This window comes from Lepisma saccharinum, chromosome 2 (assembly GCF_977018435.1).
Source record: "Lepisma saccharinum chromosome 2, izLepSacc3.1, whole genome shotgun sequence".
In the NCBI taxonomy this organism is placed as follows: domain Eukaryota; kingdom Metazoa; phylum Arthropoda; class Insecta; order Zygentoma; family Lepismatidae; genus Lepisma; species Lepisma saccharinum.
The window spans coordinates 213,466,193-213,490,992 of record NC_139230.1 but is presented as its reverse complement, the minus strand read 5'-3'; the positions used below and the strand labels follow the sequence as shown (position 1 = coordinate 213,490,992).

General features: G+C 38.7%; 1 protein-coding gene across 7 annotated transcripts in view; it reads left to right on the top strand.

The window, feature by feature from the left end:
* Nucleotides 1-23,093, top strand: part of LOC145984304 (SWI/SNF-related matrix-associated actin-dependent regulator of chromatin subfamily A member 4-like) — a 119,536-nt gene extending 96,443 nt beyond the window's left edge. For 3 of the 7 annotated variants that reach the window (XM_083117959.1, XM_083117960.1, XM_083117957.1), the window contains exons 22-28: nucleotides 3,282-3,392; nucleotides 10,126-10,346; nucleotides 10,861-10,987; nucleotides 13,014-13,203; nucleotides 13,453-13,610; nucleotides 16,647-16,691; nucleotides 22,349-23,093. In XM_083117959.1, coding sequence (XP_082974085.1) covers nucleotides 3,282-3,392; nucleotides 10,126-10,346; nucleotides 10,861-10,987; nucleotides 13,014-13,203; nucleotides 13,453-13,610; nucleotides 16,647-16,691; nucleotides 22,349-22,426 — 930 coding nt within the window. In that variant the 3' untranslated portion in view covers nucleotides 22,427-23,093. Of the gene's footprint in view, nucleotides 1-3,281; nucleotides 3,402-10,125; nucleotides 10,347-10,860; nucleotides 10,988-13,013; nucleotides 13,204-13,452; nucleotides 13,611-16,646; nucleotides 16,692-22,348 lie in introns of all 7 variants that reach the window. The other 4 variants (XM_083117956.1, XM_083117954.1, XM_083117953.1 and 1 more) reach the window with 2 other exon arrangements.
* The last annotated feature ends 1,707 nt before the right edge of the window (nucleotides 23,094-24,800 follow it).

Genomic DNA, 24,800 nt, shown 5'->3' with positions numbered 1-24,800 from the left:
TTAATAATCTTATATGTTTGCAAGGAGCTCCCCAGAATGCTATTCAGTAGGCTCTAAAAAGTTTCCATACATTTGAACCTCCCATGCAGATCTTTTTTACCAATACACTATTACTAAACACACTATTAAAAGGAGTGATAATTCTGTAATCTGTGCCTCAATTTCACAAATACTATGAGCACAACATCAAATAATGATTTTCCGATACTTTTGAATCTCCAAAAGATGATTAACAGTTCTTGTTGTTATGTAACCTGTGTAAGCATGTATCCTTCCTCGATAATATTCCTGTGGACTGCTTGAAGCAACAACTACGCTTCTTCTTACCTCCGTAATAATCCATTTATCCTAAGACTCCAAGAGATAGATACCTGAGATTCCTAGCATCCCTAGAAGTGATCCAAAAGATTCACCTGTCACAAGGAGAGTTGGACACAACTTCTGCACCGCCTTCGTACAATGAAGAATCCAAATAAATCCCACGCATCTGCATATATGTTGGTGACGTGGTGCAACGTATGCAAAAGACTTGGAAAAGAGTGAGTTTGCCAATGAACTGTAGTGAACCACCATTTAATAAAGCAATTACGCACGACTGAATCACTTCTACAGGATCGTGTCACATTCACGTGACATTTAGGTGCACATCTTTAAATGTCCCGCACGCAATATAAATCTACAGAAACTAAATTCACTTCTTTGAACTGATGCCTTTTGTTTGTATCAAAACTGCTATTCTGTTCAAGTCTCTACAATGACGGCTTCTCTTTTTAATGTTTGAAAAACACAATTGTAGGAACTCATTGTTGAGAGGCTTCGTTTATATAAACACTGGATGCAACGCCACTATTGTTTGAATGTAACAATGTTTACGGAGCGCTCCAAGGTGGAAGATCCAAAGAAATAAAGGTGATATATTTTCTTCAAAATCTTGTCTGGAACATACGAGTATGGTCCCCGTAAAATGGCACATGTACTTCAACTTTCATTGTATTCTACACCAGGACATAATTTGAATTCTTTCCTTATGTGTGACTGCTACACCACAAGAGAAACACATGAAAGTCTTGTGATATGAGAATTTTCTAATTTTTGTGTGCAGTTTCTCTTTCCTTAATTATTTTATACTTATGTTGCAAGCATTTGTGGGGGGGCTAATATCTGAATCTGGAGGGGCTTAGCCCCCGCAGCTCCTACCTAACTATGCCCATGGTCCTGATAATGGCTGCTATGAAAATGACAAAGGCTTTTTGTGTCTTTCATGGAACAAATGTAGGTATCATTTGTAATCTTCACTAGTTGGCAGAAATTTTCTTATTTGATCTATAGTCAAACCCAGATATTTCTGCTGTGATCGGCGCAGTAGAACGGGACAACCAGTGTTACTATACTAATCTGCTCGATAGAAAAATCGCTACAGTGCACCTACGCACAGCTGTTCGTAGAACAAGGAAATTGGAGAACTCAGCTCTATCTAACGTTGAGTTTTGCCATGCATTATAACCAGGGCTGTGCTAACAAGTGGCTTTATATGTACATACATATGGACTAAAACCGCTAAATGTGGACTAATCCTTGCGTAAAATTACCCAAAATGATGTAAGAACACTTCTTCATAGTGATTTCAAATAAAATTAAACAATTATTATTTTTCCATTGCATTAATGAACCTGGTGGCATTATAACTGTTCACTCCCAATAAGCCCGTCCACACTGGTACTGGAACTTCAACGACATGTGATGCACGACTGACACTACCACCGGTTTGAGAACTAATAACACTGTTCTACACATGTTTTGTTACAGAAATATAAGGATGCTGAATACGGAAGTGTTTAAAGTGGAGGAAACAGAGTTATGCTTTCCTCCAGTTAAGAGAATTATCATAAAGCATCACCAGCATTAAGTTAATTTGTGTCCGTCTTTCACGGCATCTCTCATCTATGTTTTCACGCTTTAATTTCAAAATTTGAATTGTATTAATTCTTCACAAGTGCCCCCCTCCCCACATCCTTTTGCGGGCACTTTTATTATATTTATTAAGTTATGCCCACATTGATTATGATTAATTGTTATGCAACATGAATTATGCTATCTTGAAAATAAGAGCCAACGCATTGCATGAATTATGCGGTAACTCAAATTAAGAGCCAATCTTAGAAAATGAAATTCGTATCGTGTTCAGGAGGTCAATTTCAGTAAGAAAGAGTAACTTTCCTTTCTGTAACAGAAAAAAGTGAAAATTTGTAGAACAGTGTAACTTCCGAATGTGTTAAATAGCTACAATTGGACCACAAACACTCCTCCTTAAGCAGTATTATTGCCTCTCTGTGATGGCAGACAGTCAGTCGGCTGCCTTTGTTGTACATTTACAATTCTAAAGTGATGAAATATGAACAATAGTACTGGAGGCATTATGGAATTTAAGGTTCACTAACCAAACACATGCACTTTCACTTACACACACACAATACACGCACACAATGTCAAACCATTCAAATACTTAAAATAAAAATATGGTGTTTACAATCAAGAAAGTGTCGGGCGTTACCCCCACACCCCCTATATGCCTTCATGGCATGGTGCTATGCACAGGGGAACACTTTTTTACAATCCAACAAAACTCAGTCATTTTGCCTTTCTCCTTCCGTAACAGAAATAGTGCTTCATATTTACATTTGGCAACACTAGTCACTAGCTAGCCAATGAACATGCACTGCATAAAAGAAGCAACCACTGCGCCATGCTACATTGCCACATTACCGTCCCTGCCGAATGGTGTGAACCGGGAGCTGGAGCACTATTCAGTTGTTTTCAATGATGTTTGCACAAGTGTGTCCAGGAATGGAATGACAATATGGCAACAATGGTGAAGGTTGGCGAGCAGGGTAGAACACGTGATGCTAAGAGAGAGGGAGACGAAACGAAAATTGGGATCTGCGCAACAGCAAAGATAGCTGAGTCGGGTTTTACACTCTATCCCAGGAACCTATGGACTATGAACATGCAGAAGGGTAGGAAGGAAGTATGTGGAGCGAAGCAGTACACACTGATACAAGCAGCTGGGAGCTTCAGTCACTTTCTTCCTCCATGCAATCCTGTTCCCTCACATGTGTTCCTTGGTTGAGCTTTCCAGAGTCACTACTTGCACAGAGACTTGTTTTCATTTGCTTGCTCCAGAGATTCATGGGACAGAGTATAGTATTTATTATCTTTGAATTTTATGATTATCATATTGTAATTTCTTATTATATTCATTACAAATAATTTTTTGTTCGCAGGTTGAGAGGTGGACGTACGAAGAGGAGGAGGAACGATATTATGGGCGAGGTTCAAGACAGCGAAAAGAGGTTGATTACAGTGACAGCCTCACAGAGAAAGAATGGCTCAAGGTGATTAGGGTGAGTGAAAGTTACAGCAGATTTCGGACATGCCAGATGGTGATAATTGGTTTCATTATTGGCCTAGTCATGTTGTTGATCAATGGTTTATGGTATTTACTGGAATTAAATCATTTTAAAATTATATCCTACCTTGTATTTTTAAAAAGTTGACAGGTGATGTCATGAAATATGCTGGACTTTGTAAATAACAAGAGAAAAATGCATGTGGTCAGTAGTTGAAACAATTGCATTGTTTTACTGTCATGCATGTGCACTTACTGTGAATTTGTACTAGTAGTTTATTATATATTTTTTTTAGATTCAGTGTTTCTCCTTTAACTATCAGCCGGACCCTGTGGTCGAGTGGTTAGCACATCGTGCTGTGACGCCAAGGGTCCCGGGTTCTTATCCCGCTCTGGCTTGGTTGTTTGTGAATATCCATTCATCAATTTCATCACTCATCCCCATCTTCGCAAATTAGCCAAGAGGCACAAAACGCGAAGTAAAATAAACTAAATCAATCAATCAATCCTTTAACTATCAAAGATGCAGCAAGTAACTCACTGTCAATGTCAAAACACACAATAAATTCTTCCTGTTTTTAGCATTGTTTCAAATGATTGAATAGTTTATTTTTTCAATCACGAGCGGCATGCTGTCAATGGTCATAGTGCATGTGAATATGTTCTTCCCTGTCCTGGAAATTTTCCTTCAGTTGCACACTGCTGCAAACAGATATCAGAATGCCAACCACCTGGAGAGAAATGAGGAATTTGCAAAAGGATTTTGTCAAGTCCAAAACCTGCCAAACAGCTGTTTGTTGCATCATGTGTGGCCAGTGTGTTGAGTCACATCCCTACTGTTACCTGGCCTTCCAGAATGGAGTCTACTAAAATTTCTTTCAATGATATTCCCAAATATATTCATGCAACTGGGCTAATACTGAAATTTTGAGATTACCACTGGGAGATCATTCTCAGAACTGCTTGCATCAAAGGTAAGAGTACTAACTATTTGGCTGTGCTTAACCATAGAACACTAACTTGAAGAAATTATTCCGTCAAACAGTGGATCCTTCCTAATGCCCATGTATCTCCCCCCGCCTCAATGAAGAAATGAAAAGTACTGGTTGCCCTAACCAACTATTCCAGCTCTCTCTTCTGGGTTTAGTGCCTCCCCGATGGCGCAGTGGTAGCGTCGTCGCCTTGCAATCAAGAGGTCCCAGGTTCGATACCCGGTGGAGGCACATAGTGGTTCGGATCCCACTTTAAACTGTAGGTCCAGTCCCAATTAGCCTTACTGTGCATAAAAGTGGACTTCAAACACCAAATCAATCAATCTTCTAGGTTTACTAGATATATTGGCCTGTTTCGTCCAACCACTTGTTGCAACTTTACATTTTGATAGGCATGAAAAGGTATATTTTCTCTCATAAATTATAGTTTGTGTCCTTGAAATTGTTTATATTATTTGTGCATGATTATTTTGGGAATATAAGCAGCTGCTTTCAAAACCTCCCACAAGCCAAAAGCTGACTTGTGAAGACTGTCATGATTTGATTCCAGACGATAGACAGTGTTATAAAGTGTGAAGAACTTTCTTCAAGTTATCTGCAGCAATAGCAATTTTGACAAATGAAGCAGGAGCAATATAAATAAAATGTATTAATGGAAAGTTGTTTAATTATCTGTAATTATTCCTCAAATATGACGTTACTTTTTCGTGTGTGAGGTTTGCTATACTGTCCTGCTTTGTTGTTACATCGTGCAGATTTCAACTTTGAAATTTTCAAGGGTGGTGGTTTTTTTCACTCACTGGGGTACATTGTAGTAAAGCAGATAATTTCCCAGGATCATGATGTCATTGCAAGCAAAGATATTTTAGCTCTTAAAGCTAAACAAGGATAGCCACACTGTTTCCAGTCCTTACATGTTATTTTTTTCAGACTATATCAGGGCATCCCAGATGGTGTAATGGTAATGCTGTCACCTTGTAATCAAGAGGTTCTGGGTTGAAAACATAGTGGAGGCACTGTAGGTCCAGTCTTGATTAGCCTGTCTGAGCATAAAATGGACTTTGGCTTTAGAGCTCATTTCAACCATCACAGTGTTCTGTTAATCAGAAATATCAACATTATCCTCGGGAGGATCAATTTCTGCATTTAATTCTTCTTTTATTGAAAACTCCTCCCTCTATAAGGGGCAATCATTGGAAAACAGGCCACCTTGTATATCTCGACATGTAGATGCCTCGGCTCCACGAAACTCCTGCCACTGGAAGAGGGTTCTGTTTTTGCCCGGTAGATGGCAATCGTTAGGGGTATGCATATTTTGTTTTTGACGAAAAAATGAAATTTGAAAAAACACATTGTAGTGTTAATTTTTCATGTTTTTGAAAGGTGTGAGATGCATTTTGTGACCATGTTTTGTCACGAAATAATGCGAAATGAACTGCAAAAAGCGAAATTAACTCTTAAACACGAAATTTAGGGTTTATTCACCGACGCAGCACCTTCTGAGGTCTGAATTATCCTGAGAGTTATGCAATTCCCGGAAAATTGATTAATTCTGCTGTTAATATTGGAGAAGCAAAAATTGACTCCTTTACACAGAAATAAACTTAAGACTTGGATAACTACATAAATGTGCTATTAGAAGTGAAATGTTAATTCTGTGGAATAAGTGTAGTTTTTAAATCAAATTTAGGATTATATTCACAATTTTAAAACCATAATGTCTTTTTATATACTACTTTTGATCCAATTTTTTACCGCTATAACACCGATATTTTATTTTATTTACCGCTTTTGAACCTGAAATTGACTCAGTTTTTATACCGAAATTTTGCTTCTTTATTTACCAAAAATATGTGCCTCTAGCAATCATGTCTCAGGCTTGTGTGAAGCAGTGCAGGTGTGAGCTGTGTGAAGTGCAGACGTGCAGGAACTTTTCGTCCGGCATATCATGGAGGCCAGAAGGAAGAGCAGTGAGCAGTCGTGCATTTCCTGGTGGCAGATGCCACTAGGACATGAGACATTCACCGTCAAATGACGACAGTGTATGGGGACCATGGTTTATCTCTGGCGTGGGTGAAAAAGTGGGGTCGGAGGTTTCGTCCTGCAGTAACAAGTTCTTACGTTGCGAATGAAACCTCTGATGTTTCCCATACACTGCCATCATTTGACTGTGAATGTCTCTGCGTGCTAGCACCTTCTGCCACCAGGAAATGCATGACTGCTTGCTGCTCTTCCTTACTGGCTTCCATGATATGCCAGACAAGTCTGCATGTGTGCAACAACAGAACCCCCTTCCAGTGGCAGGAGTTTCATGGAGCCGTGGCATCTACACGTCGAGATATACAAGGTGGCCGGTTTTCCACTGACTTACCCTTATATTATAAACAAAGCAATACAAAACTGTAACATTATGATAAATCAGTCAATCCAGTCTTAACCAAAGGTTTATTTCTGCCCCCCCCCCCCTTTCACAGTGGGTGCATGCTGAAGGTGGAAGTGCATGTGGACATTCAAGGTGTCTCAAAAGCCTCTACAGTGTACACTGCTTAATTTTTCAAAACTAGCAAACTAGTGATGTGACGAAGCAGAAAATTTACCAATCCCAATACATAAAGATACTTTATAGAAATAGAACAGACTTTATTTTGCGATACATGATGTATACATATCTGAGAAGTACATGAATTCAAGTATTAAAATTAACTAATGTTCTTAAATCTGAAAATTGAAGGCCATCAGATTGAACTTCAGAAAAACAAGTTGTTGAAGCACTTCCGGATGTAATCCACTTCTTCGTTTGTCACATATCTGTCCAGAAACACTGAATACTCTTTCACCAATTACTAATGTAGCAGTACTGCGCACAAGTGACATCTTGATAAATGCATTAATTACCTAATCACGTTATTTTCAGTTGTGATCTTATTATGTATTTATGTATCCTATAAAATAAGAAATAAGATAAGTATCATAAAATTTGAATCAACTCACCAAGAACAGCAATACCGAGACCGTAAGCTTAGTAGCAGCAGACACAATTCACACAAAAAGACTTCACTCAACGGTAGCTTCTCACTGACTGGAGAGATCGGTGCCAAAATCTTAACGGTTCCGACTTGTTACAAGGTAGTCACAACAAACACAGTAAACATCTGACATATACTATCATTTACCAGAACTTGATAATATACTATCATTTACCAGAACTTGATAGTGGCCGGTACTGTGCGAAGTTCCCCTAAACCAAAATTTTCGATAAGAGGTGTGTGTGTTCTTATTTGTACCTGTTGAACAATCTGAATTTTTTGTGGACACATTTAAATAACTTTTTTGTCATCCTTTGAAATGAAGCTTTACTGATATGGGATTTTAAAGGAGCTGATCCAACAAATTTGGTTTGTCACAAATGTAATGAAATAATGAAACAAACAAAAATGACTTTTAAGATGCCTGATATGTATGTGTGTTCACACCCTCATGCATGAATGAAAATTAAGTCAAACTAACTGTATGTTGTGAAATCACCACGGTATGGCATGTTGTTTCACATTGGTTTTGCTTGTGTATGACTCGTAAACAGGAGTAGACTCGTTTGAGTGGAGTTTGAAGCTCAAAGTATTGACTGAAAATGTAAATAATTTTGTGAAATAATTAATGTGTTAATGATTGATATGTCATTATTTTTGATGTCTTGTGTACATGATTAAAAATTCCAGTGTGTGTGTGTGCATGTGCAGATACCAGAAGAGATAACATAACAATATGGTCACTAAGCAATATGAAGCTCTTGATATGTTGTGACCCAACTGCATCTGTAGATTGAAGAATGAGGATGGGGGGACATTCTCAATCTTGACAATTTTGGAGGTGATGTGATCAGCACCACTCTCAGGCCACTTTTAACGCCCCATCCCCCAGATACCCATTTATTTGAGGCTGGGTGAGCCCCATAGCTGCTTTATGTGTGGAAGGGTCGGAAAGATTCTGGCCATACGTTAGGGGATGTGCTTGCATGCACAGCTGATGTGTTCATGTTGAAGTTGTGGAAAACCATTACCGATTACGCATGGAAACGCGTGCTTCAGACAAAATTTCCAGGATATGTGGAACACTCAAAAATGTTGTGTGTCATTTTTGTGGACTCCATTAGATACCTAGATTCTGGATTTGATTGATTGATTGATTGATTTGCTTTATTTTACTTTGTTTCTTGTGCTACTTTTGGCTAATTTTTCGAAGATGGGAATGAGTGATGATATGATAAAATTGATGAATGGGCACTCACAAACATCCATGCCCAGGACCCCTGGTGTTGTAATGTGATGTGCTAACCACTCCACCACGAAGGCCGGCCCTAGATTCTCAAAAATTATCAGCCAGTATTGAGTAAATTTCCCAATATGGATATCACTGGTACATCATCATCTAGCCCTAATTTCATGTAGTCTAGTCTAATCACTATTCATTCTCATTGATGCTGTTAGCCATTTTGCCACAGAAAAGTGACTTAAAATAAGAAAATGAAACCCCAAAATTCTGATTCTAACATAATCTTGTTCTTTGCCTTTTTCCTAACAACTCTCTTCATCTGGCTATTCGCTATCATCATCAGCACTACCTTGCATTCTGGACATGATATATCAACCACTTCCCTCTATCTGGTGAGTGTTTCCTTTTTTCTTATGTACGGTGCTCCTCATGGTCGAGTTGTCTGTGGAGCAGCGGCTAGCGCACCGGGCAGTGAGAGCACATCTGCCGGCATTTAGACCCACAGCAGTATGCTGAGCTTGGCACTGGATGCGTCAGTGCTTCAGTATCCAGACAGCTGGTGTCCAGTTTGCATGCGTTTGTGAAGTGTTAAGATCTTAACAAGTGTTTTAGATTGTTTTGGTGTAGTTTATGTATTACTGGTGCTTTTCTGCAGTCTAATAATGCCATGCTATACGTACAATTTAAAACAACGAATTTTTATTTACAACTCTTATGTCATTACGAATTCTTGTAGGGAAGTTAGAATGCATTTTGCAGCAGAATTCCCAGATGTTCACGTTTCACACGCAGACAGTGTTTGGATACTTACGAACAAATTTAGGTAATCGGGGTCTGTTCTTGAGAAGCGAAAGGTAAAACGGTGTGTGCTTACTGAGGAGAAACTAGATGATGAAGCACGATTGGAACATACTTCTCAAAAATCCCTCCTGCGCCGTGCACTAGAAACATTCATTTTCATGACATCTGTGTGGCAAGCTACTAAGCTTTGAAACCTGAAGCTATACATTAGAAAAATTGAAAGAAAATATCAGAAGAGAAATGAAAGCAATTTCGGAAGAGGAACTGATACGTGTTAGTGAAAATTTTGCAAAAAGATGCCGTAAATGTGTGGATGCAATAGGACATTTCCAACACCTCTTGTAACAAAGTACATGCTCATTTTAATTGTAATTGTACTACTTATTTCATTACATAGCTAGCAGTTCCAGTTACTCGGATGTTGCATCCAGTTTGCCAGCAGATGCGTTCTCAGTGCCCAGCATGCTAGCTAGCTGCTGCTCCACAGACAACTCGACCATGAAACATGCTGTATACAAGTACAAATGGGGCCTTTTTGGCTATTACAGTCAGAAGGTATAGAAGTTCCATTTCATTTTTCTTCATTGTTCTGGATGTCAATGTTTAAGGTGAGTTTCAGCTTTAGGCTTATCTGTAAGGTTGTTCTTTCTTTTGTAGGCTATAGATGAAGGAGGTGATGAATTTGAAGATGATAAGAAAATGAGAAGAAAAACACGCAAGAAAAGAAAAAGAGGTGAGGAGGAAGATGACGACGATGATTCTCCACGCATGAAGAAACGTCGTGGGAGGCCACCTACAGAAAGAGCAGCAACAATGGACCCTCACCTTAAAAAGCAAATGAGAAAATTGATGGATATTGTTATTAAATATACTGACAGGTAAGTAATCCATGATATTTCCAGTGTTTGTGCAATATCATATACTTTTAATTCAGAATTCATTAAGATGTTTGTTGTGTGATAATATATAGATTTTGGACATGCACTAATCACTAATTTTTGCATGGTTTCAATGATTTTTGCTTTAAAGCTTTTATGTTCCATTTATGTTGAAATTTAAAGTAGGCTTGATTGTTAGGATTCTCATCTTTACATAAATTTCAAATACGTTTTGTAGCATTAAAGAAAGACTGTATGTAGTAACAAGGAAAACATGTAAGACTGGCATCAACATTTGGAATGTTATTTCTAAGGTATAAAGAACATAATTTATGTTATTTTTAGACACTACCTGTGACTATAAATTGAACATATTAGATAGATCCTCTAAAGACAAAAAGGGTTAGCTTTTGAAACATAAAATGGGACAATGTAAGATAGCGCTTGGAACTGTTTTCATAAATTGGATTATGTGTAAATGATTAAATTGAACCTTTATTTGTGCATATTTCAGTGATGGGAGAGTTCTGAGTGAACCATTTATGAAGCTGCCCTCCCGTAGAGAATTGCCAGATTATTATGACATCATTAGGAAACCTCTGGATATCAAGAAAATTTTGCAGCGGATAGATGAATGTAAGGTAAGTTTATCTTAACAAGACACGCTTTAGCATGTTGTTGTGTGCAATTGACATAACGTAACCCACATACATTAAAGCAGTTGTCTATGTCATGTATTAATGTCCCATGAGCTATGTGAGAATGTTTGGAAACATCATTTAGCATTTTACTATAGAATTACATGTGATAGGGATATGACTAGAATTTTAAAAAATAATTTGAAGTTCTACCCTCAAGTTTGTAATTTATTATACGGAATGCATTTACATATCCACAAAATTTATTTATGTTTGATTAATTTCTGTGACCATTGTCACCATCTACTCTCGAGTTCTGATGCCAAAATTAATCAATTGAAATTTAACAGTTTTACAGATATGTGACTACGTTGCATGTACGTATGATATCTTACCATATCTAAAGTTTCCTGTAATATGAAGAAGCTTAGTTTTGAACCTTGGCGTGGTCTACCTCACAATCACCAATTTAAACAGCTTACATAAAGGACATCAGATTTTACAACTTGCTTGAATAAGGAAGTGTAGAGGTGTACTATTCAAAATTTATTTACCATATTTCATAATTGGAACCAAAAATGTTTTTGACCTGAATATTATAAATACGGAGAAACTAGTACTCACTTTTATCCGCGAAGCTGTTTTTTCTTCTTTTTCGATTAATTTCAGTGGCCACTGCCACCATCCTCGTTGGAACTTGCTGCGCTGTTGCTTGGCGTGCGTCTTTTGTTCGTAGTTCTCTGGCTGCCGTTAGGTGCGCTGTGCATCTTGGTGCGTCGTCTGCTATTTCCGGGCGATAACTGCTGCAGTAGTGGAATCCAAGTATGGTGCGCTTGCCCGCTTTCGATGTTTAGTTCGTGCGGGAAGTGCATTATGGCGTGCGTTTCCTTGATTTTGGTGTCTATAAGCGTGTGGGCAGTGTGTTTGACTCGAACCTTTTGAATTTTATGGCTATTGTATTTGATATGTCTAGCAAGACCAGTAGTGGGTTGGGCTTTTTTTTGCATCTGCTAGGTGCTGTTGGATTCTTTCATTGACAGATCTGATGGACCTGCCGATGTAATGAGCCTTGCATTCACACTCTGCATCATATACACCTGGGTTGTCAAGGGGGGAGAGGAAGTACCGTTTGTGCTTGTTCAGTTTATCAGTTATTTTGGAGTTGGGTTTGTGCGCTACTTTGATGCCAAATGGGAGAAGGGCTTTGGCTATGCGGTTGGAAGTGGTGGGATGGTAGGGGAAGGCAACCAGCGACCAATATAAATGGTTTGCCTTCCCCTACCATCCCACCACTTCCAACCGCATAGCCAAAGCCCTTCTCCCATTTGGCATCAAAGTAGCGCACAAACCCAACTCCAAAATAACTGATAAACTGAACAAGCACAAACGGTACTTCCTCTCCCCCCTTGACAACCCAGGTGTATATGATGCAGAGTGTGAATGCAAGGCTCATTACATCGGCAGGTCCATCAGATCTGTCAATGAAAGAATCCAACAGCACCTAGCAGATGCAAAAAAAGCCCAACCCACTACTGGTCTTGCTAGACATATCAAATACAATAGCCATAAAATTCAAAAGGTTCGAGTCAAACACACTGCCCACACGCTTATAGACACCAAAATCAAGGAAACGCACGCCATAATGCACTTCCCGCACGAACTAAACATCGAAAGCGGGCAAGCGCACCATACTTGGATTCCACTACTGCAGCAGTTATCGCCCGGAAATAGCAGACGACGCACCAAGATGCACAGCGCACCTAACGGCAGCCAGAGAACTACGAACAAAAGACGCACGCCAAGCAACAGCGCAGCAAGTTCCAACGAGGATGGTGGCAGTGGCCACTGAAATTAATCGAAAAAGAAGAAAAAACAGCTTCGCGGATAAAAGTGAGTACTAGTTTCTCCGTATTTATATACTACTGCGTCTCTCTTTTCCCAATCATGAACTGAATATTATAGTTTTCAACATCACATTAAAAGACATTCAATTGTGAAAATTACACCAGGGTGTATTTTCTCTTTGCAGTATGGTGACTTAGACGATCTTGAGAGAGACTTCATGCAGCTTTGTAAGAATGCCCAAATATACAATGAAGAAGCTTCATTAATTCATGAAGATTCAATTGTTCTTGAAACAGTTTTCAGAAATGCAAGAGAACGATTAGAGCAGCATGGTGCATCAGATGATGAAGAGGAGGACGAAGATGAAAGCAGAGGTAATCTTGTCTTACATCAACTGGGTATTTTTAGGCAATGTTTTAATACTGTAAAACCCTGATTTTTATGTTTTGGCATATATATTGTGGTTTTCCTTCATATCAAAACATTCTAACCAAGACATGCAGTGAAAATTTGTGGTGGGCTAACATGGGATTTTTAGTATGACTAGACACATTCAATTACACTACATTGTCTATTTTCATAGTTATTTATTTTAATTTTTCATGTTGCTTCTTTATTTCCAGAGGGAGTTAATGAAGAAGAAGATGGATCTGATAATGACTCTGCAGTGAAAGTTAAAATAAAGCTTAAAGGAAGAAAGGGTGAGAGTAGCAATCGTTCAAAACGCAAGAGGATCAACAGGAAATATGTTAGTGATGATGACAACGACGACGATGATGATGTAAGTATATAAAGCTGCTGCTCTTAACTCTGCAAACAGCTCTCTTCATTCTCACATCTTCATTAAAAATTAAAAATGTCTCATTTAAAGTAGGAATTAAAAAATCAGTGTGGTCAGTAAGCTTACGGATTTCTATATAAGTAGGTGCCAGGAATTTATCATGCTGTGTTCTTTCACCCATGGACACCCACATGATTCTTTTTCCTGCAACAGTAGCATATGTAAATTGAATTCTTAAGTGATTTGCTTTGATGTGTGGTGGTGGTCTGGCATTAGAAGAGGCAAACTCAAATGCAAACCTTTCATCTTGTACGCAATGGTTTAATTGATTGATTGAGTTGGTGTTTTAAGTCCACTTTATGCACAGTAAGGCTAATCGGGACTGAATGTACAGTTTAAAGTGGGATCCGAACCACTATGTGCCTCCACCGGGTATTGAACCTGAGACCCCTTGATTACAAGGCGACAATGCTACCACTGCACCATCGGGGATGCCCCTGTACACAATGGATAGTACATGCTATCACACAATGCAGAATGATATACATGGTCACTCCATTATATTTTTCGTAAAATTGGTAGCCTGAACAATCCTTCGAAGTATTTAAAATTTGTCATGGAAGGTTGTTCATGCTGATATATTCACTTTTCATTTTTCTGCGCAAATTTTCTTCACAATCTATTTCCCCACCCATCTCGTGGCTTCGTCGCACATGTACTGTCTTGCTACAGTTGGCACTTATGTTTGTAGCAGCGCTAATTGATGCAGTCCTTTCACTGTCTACCATTCCAGCGTGTGTGTAGTGCTTCCTTCTTTTTAAGGGCTGTAGGTGTCTGGTCTCAGTCTCGTCTCTGCTTCCATGGAAAGGCATTTGTTCGCATGCACAGGTGGGCTTTTTGCAAATGCTTGGTATCTTGTTGTGCATGGGGAGCTGGTTGGGTGGATATGCATATTCCTGATGGTGGGAAGCCAGGAACATGAGTTCAGCCAATACGCAGCCAGTCCTATTGCGCTGTTGCCAAACTAACTGCTAGTGGAAGGGAAACTCGGAGAATTTGCTGTGTCCAATATTTATCTTTTTTTAATGTAATGCATGCACATTATATTTGAGTAGTGAAATAATATAGTGAATATTCTTCATAGGATTATAATATCATATCACTGCAGCATATAAGAGAAACTCATACCTGAAAGAACTTTGAAGGTATTTATTGTAGGGGAACTGCAAGGTCATCATCATCGCTCTCGTTTCTGTTTTCTAGCATGTTTCCCAGGAGATTTGAATAGGGGTTCACCGATTTCTGTAGTAGATATTTTATCCTGTTTTATAATACGCGACACCGTATGCACACCTACACCACACACTTTAGCGTAAGTTCGCGACTCTGAGAATACACTGTTTCTGCATGCACTCCTTCCGACGCTAATTCCTTGAAGTAAGAATAAAAATAAAATAATATAAGATGAAATAAAAATAAGATTTCTGTCTTGTGAATGTATTATTTTACTCTTGGTGCCTGTACTACTGGTGCTACTTTTTCGAGAGCGGCATTATTAAATACTTACGGAACACACACTATTGCACAACAGTTGAACATAGGGGCTGTATTGCACAGCATGCTATAACACCAGGAGTCCCAGGTTCAAATCCCGACCCAGCCATAGGTGTTCGTAAGTGATATTTCATCATATTATCACTCAACCTCATCTTTGCGATTAGCCTAAAGTGGCAGAAAAGCGAAGTAAAATAAATCAAATGCAAATCAATAAGGGCTGTATTGAATCCTCTCACAACTGTTCTTTGTGGCGTACGAGTAAAATAATTGTACACCGCCCTTGCTACGAAAATGCTGAACTCAAACTGACTCAGACTCGCAATGTTCATGAACGCCCACGACATTTAAGAGTCATTGTGTATATTCAGTCAAATTTAACACCCACATCTTCCCAAGACACAACAACTCAGCGGCGTCAACACAGTGGCAAAGAAAGAAAAAGGAAAATGAAAGGGTTATTTTGTGCGTGTGTGTGTCTTGAGGCATGCTGTTTCCCGTGTTTTTTCAAGGAACGATAACTCTGGCTGTAGGCAACAGAAATTCATGGGACTTGGACAGTCAGGTTCAAAATTTCTTGTCCCATCTTATGATGAACCTTAAAGTGGCAAGTTTTATGAAAACTTCTTCCGTGGAAGAAAAATACAGAACACAGCATTTAACTTGTGCGCTGCAGTTTCCTAACTGTACAACATTGCAGTCCTGCCATAGGCTGGTCACCAAGGACAGGCTCTGCATGGCCCCGTCCGATATCACTTCTAAAAATGTACGCCGTATAGCACCGCCACAAACACAAGCAGAAAAAGAAGGAACCATGCCACCCGTAGCAAGACAGTGCATGCCTGATGAAACCACCAGATGTGTGGCAATATTGATCACAAAGACAATTTGTGCAGAAAAATGAAAAGTGAACTTATCAGAGTGAATTACCTATCTCCGTGTAACCGCCAAGCAGATATCTTTAGATACAATGGGAGGTTGCATTTTTCTTAAATGGGTCAGAAGTGATTTGGATTGTTGGGCATTAAACTGGGATAAGTAGGAACCGAACAACAAAAGCAATAATTTATGAAAAGATTCCTTTACAAAAATTTGAATTGACATAACATTAATCCTAAATATATCTGATAATTTCCAATATATTGGTAATTCCTTCGAGAAAATTCCAACAAAAGTAAATTGATATTGAGCTTGAATTACATTGTACTGTATAAGGTCCAAAATAAGTTTTTTGTTTTTTTTATTTGTTTATTTTTAAGTTGTTTAGTGACATTTTTTTCATTCCGCATCTTCATGAAGAAAATTGAGCATTCCAATCATGAGTCTTCGGGCTTAGTAATTTCTTTTAGCAGCAATTTCTTAGCTACTTTTTTTTTCTCATTCCTCCCATTTCTCTCTTCCATCCCATCTGTCATTTGTTTAGCTGTGCATGAGATGTTTGTAGGGATTGTGAAGTGTGTTCATAAATTGTAATTGTTACAGGTGCAGCGATCTTCTGAGAGGAAGAAACAGCGAAGTGCTTTAGAGGTAATCTCATCTCTGTGTATAATCTGATTAGAGTCTGTGTTTAGTAATGAACTTTACTGTATTTTTGTGAATAAGTCCAGTCTTCTAGCCACATTGAAATTGTATGCTGTAGTATTTTATTTTGTCCATAAGACCTCTTAATGCTGTAGAAATCTTACTTGCTTGCAAAAGATGTCTTTTGATGAACTTGGATGTACACAGTGTGTGGTTGTAGTGGGCAGTAATTCTTTCTTTTCCTTGTTATCTTTATCTAATGTACGTCTAAATGTATTGGATGGCTGGAGTTTCTATTGTTGGCAAAGCAGAGCATTGAACTTTTTAGACGTAAGTTTCTAGATAGAGGCTTCTTTTGAATTGGAGTCGAAACTTGTCCATCTTGCAACTAACCTGTGAAGGGCCAGTGATGATGGCATGTAGGAGATCAGTTGAGGCTTTTTAAAGTTGCGTCTCCACTTTCATCTTCTCAAGGATCCAGTCAAATATATGGTAGCTAATAACTGCCACGTTGCATGTTTGTATTCACTTGGTGGAATGCCTTCTGAACATTATGCATGCTCGCAGGGAAGATGGAAATTTGGTTTTTAACTATTAGGTACATGCAAAAGTTCTACCTGTTTTTCATGTGTGCAGATAGAAGTGCAAACAACACAGACTGTAACTCACTTAGAACTGTGCATAATCACCATCGCAATCAATGATCTCTTGCCAGCTTTCTGGTATGAGATGAAAGTCCTAAGGTTTGGAGTCGAAGAACTGTTGTAAGGCAGTTTTCACAGCCTCCACATCATCAAAGATTTTCTGAGCAAGGAAGTTTTACAACACGCGAAACAGGTGGTAGTCAGTAGGAGCCAAGTCGGGAGAATAGAGTAGGTGGGTTAAAACATCCCTGCCAAAGTCCATTTGTTTTTGACGTGTGATGACAGCAGCCTGTGGCCTGACATTATAATGGTGGATGATAACGTCTTTGCAATCGAGGAGGCCTGGCAGCTTTGATCACAATGCTGTTCGCAGTCTGTCCAATGGTTCACAGTAGAAGGTGGCATTTATGGTTTGATTAGATTGCAGGACCTCCCAGTGAATTACTCCTTTGACATCCCACTACACACTCAACCAACACCTTCTTGGAATGAAGTTGTGGTTTGGATGTCTTTGGCGGCAGTTCAGAAACGTAACACACAGTCCTGCGATGCTTTACGTTCCGAAATATAATGTACTTCTGATCACCAGTGACAATTCGTTGCAAGAACTGATCATTTTTGTACCTGGAAAGCAAGGAAACACAGGCCTTGACTTACCCCTCTCATTGATTTGCATGTAGCTGATGTGGAAACCAACTATCGAACTTAGTGGTGAAACCCAGCACTTTGAGCTGTCTTTTGTTTGTTGTCCTGTGGAAGGTGTTCACTAATTTCTCTACGGTTGACTTTGGGTTGTGTGTTATGGCTTTATCAAACTCAACATAAAACAGTGTTGATGTGTTCCTTACTGGTCTCCATTTCACTCACATGCTACTCTGTTCACTAAGAGCTCCTCATCCACACACACTGCCTGTTGCTGCTCTAAGGTTCCTCGTATTACGTGACCACAATTCACACACTGACAGCTCAATCTGTGAGGTTGGTACTTTGCTAAATGGTGACCTGTCAAAAAAGGGTAGAACTTTTGCACGTACCTAATATATATGATACTCTTTGGCATTTGTAGCCTTTGGTCTTGACACACTGGTATGTGGCATGTTAATTGGTGTGGCTTTTTATCGCGAATGTGGGGTTTTTCAAAGAATTTACATCAATATGTTTGAAGTAGAATTGTTACTAATATTGTGAAGAATATACTTCATGATGTAACATTTTAGATTAAAATAAAGACCACTCGAACTGAGATATTATAAATAATGAAGAAATAGCATTCCTATAAAGGGACAATGAAGTTGAAACAAGTTTGTTCAACATACTATTGAATATAATGTTAAAACAACACAGGAGATGAAGATGTATCATCAATTACATGAGTAGTTTCATGTTCAGGAGGACAGCATCTTCTGCTCTTTATCACTCATGCCATGGTAGCAAAGGGAAATTAGAACAGTTGGCATTATGCAAGATAATTTGTGATAGCATCATCATCTCAATTATATCACTTAAAAGCATGAATTTTTGTTTAAGATTTAGAGGGCCCAGACTCGATTTATTTGACACTGAGGAGGGTTGTTTCCAATCTCTGGAAACAGTTTTCATTGCCCCTCAACCAGTCATGTTGCATTTTATGATTGCATTTCAGTAATATCTCTGAATCTTATTCCACTGAAGAAATCTTTTCTGCTCTTTTCTGGCATATCTACACTGTGTATGTGTTACTACTCCATATGTTTTAAATTCAACATTTTCCATGTTCATCCCTAAATCTTTAAAAGAAAAATGAGTTTCTACATATCTTGCTGTGGTATTGTGTAATGTGTTCTTAATGTGTGTTTCTATCATTTTAATGTTGGTCTTTGTCAATTATGCATTAAAACAGACAGTTGATTTATGCCCTGATGGTTTAGTAGCATTGTTGCCTTGTAATTGATACCCGTTGGAGGCACATAGTAGAAACTCTTTTTCTGTTAATATTTATCTTGCATGCTTTCCAAAGTCCCTCTACAGTTCAAGAACGTCCGATTCCCATGCCCTTTTCAGAAATCCAAACTCACAAAAATCTGCAGAAGATGGATCAAGACAACACCATGCAAATGTCAGTGAAAGGCATAGAGCATGTTACCAAATCCCATTCCAGTGTCTTTAGGAATCTGAGGTTCAAACTACCTTATCTTGATATACACTTTTTGTATTTGTGATTGTTAGAGGCATGCATATTTTGTTTTTGACAAAAACACGAAATGTGAAATAACGCATTATAATGTTCATTTTTCATGTTTATGAAAGGTGTGTGGTGCATTTTCCAACCCTGTTTTGTCACGAAATGATGCAAAATGAACTGCAAAATGCGAAATAGACTCTTAAATACGAAATTTAGAGTTTATTTACCAACACGACACTTTCTGAAGTCAGAATTATCCTGAGAGTTATGCAATTCATGGAAAATTGATTAATTCTGCTGTAATATTTGAGAAGCAAAAATGAACCCCTTTAGTTAGGAATAAACTTAATATTCTGGTAAATACATATATGTGCTATTAGAAGGAATATGTTTATTTTGTGTAGCAAGTGCAGTTTTTTAATCAAATTTAGGAGTATATTCACATTTTCAAACCAAAATGTCATTTTGTATACAGATTATTCACCGCTATATCAGCGAAATTTTATTTTATTTACCAAAAATATGTGCCTCTAGTGATGATGGTCCATAAGAATATGAGCTGTCATTACTGTTTCGGAATGAGCACGTCCATTTGATAATAAAGGGAATTGATTTTGGCCTTGCAGCAACATAGTTTAACCTTTAGTCTACTAGAACCTCTCCCACATTTAAGCGTCTATGGATGGGAACATTTCAAGAGTGTGATTTTGAAACTTGCCATGATGCGTGATGTACACGAAAAATCATATCAAGAGAACTAGTTGTCGTAGAGAGATGGAATAGTTTTTTTTATTATTTTTATTTCAGCAATGACAGGGTTTTTAGCAGAAGTGAAATTTATAATTGTAGCTAAGGAAGAAGATGATTTTCTTTAAATTGGTATTTGGTATATGCCTGTAGCCACCACAATAGACCAAAGCGAACAATGCAAAGCTGTAATTTACAGCCATGCAAAGTTGAACACGTGTTGATACTTTTTTGAGAAAAAATAGTAACAATGTATGAGAGAGACAATGTTGCCAGCTTAAGGGAAAAATCCAGCATTTTACTTCTAGTGTCAACCCTATGAATGCTGGATGGACCAAATTTGAAGGGAAGCAGAAGAAAAGACTACTCTTTGAGGATATGTAATGCCCATTCCCCAACTTTGAAAAAAAAAAAACCCTTTAATTATGCAAAATTTTAGGTCATTAATTTTCACTAAATTTTTGAAAATGATCATTTTCCCACTGGACCCTAATTGCCACTATTGCTTCTTTGCCATCCACAAGGAAAACGAGAACTTCAACAGGGACTTGGGACTCGTACTGGACCCAGTCTGGTTAGGGCTAATCTACTTAAAGCATGGACGTCTGAGAGACTGCACCTGATTGGTCTGCCACCTATACCAGACCCATCCCACATCAAATGCATATAGCCTTAACCCTGACACACTTCTGCACTTCAATCCCTGCAGATGAGAGTGATGTTAGCTCTCAAAAGCTCGGAAGCCTATCCGGAAATCACCTGGTTGATATCGCGAGAAAACCTCTTCATCATTCACCACCAGGAAAGCTTCAAGAATTATATCCCATTGTAGTATATCGTGCAATGCTCCTGAATAAAAATTTTTGAAAATATTTTTCACTGTTTTGATGGCAGTCAATCATCCAGGGTTTGTTGTAGATGCTTAGTTTTTTATGATTCATCTAAAGTCACCAGAAATTTCCATCGTTCTCTGTCAGGTCTCGCATACAGTTTCCTGCTATTTGTGATGAAGCAAAAATTGATAATTTATACTTTTTCTAATGTTCTTTCAAGTTATGATGGTAGTTGTTAATTGCGTACATTCAGTGGATCTGTGCATGGCAAGATTTCTGCCAGAGACAAAGGCTTTTGCTGTACCTGTCATATCTGAAGTTCAATATCTTTCTTGCTTTTTAGTATTAACTCCATGTGGGTCTTTCCACCCTTTCTTACTTAGCACAGAGGTCCTTTTTTAAATTCACAACATTTTGCTTCTTGCATGCTTCTATAGCATTCAAGCTATACTTTGCATCGGAAAGTGTTCCCAAAATAGTTCATTTTGAAGGTACATTGGTGTCACTAGACATGTTTCAATGCTTGGTTAGTAGTCACAAATGGGTTCTTGTCTGCCTTGTATACCAGAAGTGTAGGAAGCGTGATCGTCCTAGGAAGTCCACGAGAAACTGTGAATAGTGCTCATTGACACTACCCTCACCACTGAACCACATTTTTCCACCCCTCCCTCCCTGCTGCCTTGGAAGTCAGTAGGTGTCTCCCTTTTTTGTGATAAGGAAACAAAGTGCAAGCACTCCTCTTTATTAAAAGAACTGCATGACGATTTTATCAAAAATGCACCGGACTATGGCATCCACCACTTTTTTGGAAAACTAGTAAAAGAATCATGGTCTTGGCCTGGAATGGTGGTCCTTTCATCATCATTCATCCTCATTGTTGCAATTATAGTGGAACCAGAGGCAAAAGAGCCTGCACAGACCCAGGACTCCTGTGCATTACACTCCCACATGGAAGGAAGGAGAAAGTGCATGGAGACTTTTGACCAGAGGTTCTTTTCCTTGTGGTTGCTCTGCAGCCTAATAAAACAAAAGTGTCAGGAATTACAATGGAGTAAGTGACATGCAACCAGCATGTGCATTATTAAGAGTGATGTTCAGTCTACATTAATTTATTCTTAGCTTCACAGCCAACTTATTTTCTAGGAAGAAGCCAGGGAAGTAATGCTTCAAAATACTTAGGAATACTGAAGTTTGATGGATAGTATCCATGCCAGTGAAGATACATTTGTCATTGTAAATTTGCATTTTTTTAATTGCACTAACTCAATTAATTTGCAGGATGATGCTGGTGAAAGAACTTCATCAAGAAGCTCATCACGTGTTTCGTCACCTGTACCATCTAGAAGAAGTCGATGAAGTGCTTTTTAGTATTGACTATTTAACAAACATATGAGATAGAGTAAAAGCATGATAAAGACTGATTGCATAGAAGTAACTCCGTGACTGAGTTGTTAGGTGTGACGGATATTTTGTGACAGAGAGAAATTTAGCGTAATGAATTGTGCTGGGGCTACATTACTGAAGGTATTAATTGACTGGAAATTTAGTATTTTAAGTCTGTGAAGTATTTTTTTCTATTTTCTGCAGATTTATGTTTTTCATGTTTATTCAAATGGTGTTGAATAATTATATGCTCAGGATATTCATTTGTTAATAAGTTCATATGTTATAATTTAATGTTTTTATTTCTAAAATGAAATTATGAAAATGAAATGGCTTCAAGCACATTAGAAAAAGTGTGTAACACTAGAAATCATACTATGTGAATTGACTTTCCCTTATTCTTGATTACATATATATATATATATTAATGAATTTTGTGAGTTAAATCCTATAGATGTGAGTAATTTAATAGTTTTATTTATGACATACTCACACAAGATAATGTGCATTATTTGTGGATTCTATATTTTTATGATTGTGTAGTAGATGACTTAAGAAAGTTCTATGACGATGAATTTTGTAACTTAAATAATGTTGCTGTATTACAGCTGTGGTGGAAATAAAGATGTATGAATTATAATTGGAGTGTTGTAGAAATCATGGAAAAGTCTCTCATGTTAATGTGTTAAAAAAATGTTGCAGATGCCCAAAATATTATATACAGGGTGGGTCAAAAGTCGCAATACACCTAAATAAAAGAAGCCACTGTGGGGATAGGTGTCAGTGATTGTTGGATATGCGTGTTGGGGGTGGGGGAAAACGTTATGATGAGGTTGATCTTGATGGCCGCCATCTTGGATTCAACTTCATTTTTTAAATGGGAAGGGGGTCGTGTGAAACATAATTTTAGGCTAGAATTTTGTCAGGAATTAAATGGTGGTGTCCATTTTGACGTATCTTGATTCGTGTAGGAGTTACAAAGGTTTCTTTTTTCAAGTTTTGAAAAGTGGCACACTTTACATGATGTGTTCGATGTGGCCTCCTTCATGCTGGACAGTCATTTCCATTCTCTTCTGCCACTCCGTATGCACACGTAACAGGACATCTGGTGTAATAGCCGCACATGCATCAATGATCCGCTGTTCCAGGTGGCGAAGATCATTGATTTTGACCACATACACCATGGCTTTGAGGTGGCCCCATAGGTAAAAGTCCAGGGGAGTGAGATCGGGGGATCTTGCAGGCCACTCCACTGGACCTCGACGGCCAATCCAGCGCTGTGGAAACTGTTCGTTGAGTAATCCACGTACCTGCAGACCGTAGTGAGGCGGTGCCCCGTCATGCTGAAACCATAAGGGGAAGTCACCATCCTCCGTCGCTACGGATGGGAACACCAGCTCCTCCAACATCTCTTTGTAGCTGTCGGCATTCAAATTGTTGTGGATGAACACAGAACCAATGACCCGTGTTCCCCAGATCCCGCACCACACCATGACTTTGGTATGTCCAACCATCTTGGATGGATCAGTCCAATGTGGGTTACTGTCTGACCAATAACACAGGTTCTGCTTGTTAACCTCCCCGTTAACGTAAAAGTTAGCTTCGTCCGTAAAGAGCACATTCTGGGCGAACTGTGGGTTATCTGAAAGCTGTGTTGTTGCCCATTCCGCAAACTGAAGCCGGCGGTCAGGATCATCTTCAGAAAGGTGGTGTAATAACTGCAGCTTGAATGGATGAAAATGATGTGTCTACAAGATACGGCGTATGGAGCATCTGCCAACACCAGTCACATGAGACATGCTACGCACACTCCTTGTGGGACTGAGGGCAAAGCTACCTAACACGACGATGGTTGTCGCCTCATCTGCTGATGAACGTGGCCTCCCAGACCGTGGTGTATCTTTCACACTCCCTGTGGCAGTGAACCGGGACAGCAGTGATGCAACTGTGGCATGGAAATTGGATGGCGAGCGTTGAAATCAGCTGCAATGGTGCGAGAACTTCTTTCCCCTGATATTAGGATGATCTCAACCCGTTCAGCGTCGCTTAGTTTCATGTTGTCCTGTCAACCTGCAACAAAGAGAAAACCTTTGTAACTCCTACATGAATAAAGATACGTCAAAATGGACAACACCATTTAATTCCTGACAAAATTCTAGCCTAAAATTATGTGTCACACGACCCCCTTCCCATTTAAAAAAATGAAGTTGAATCCAAGATGGCGGCTGTCAAGATCAACCTCAACATAAAGTTTTCCCCCACCCCCAACATGCATATCCAACACTCACTGACACCTATCCCCACAGTGGCTTCTTTTATTTAGGTGTATTGCGACTTTTGACCCACC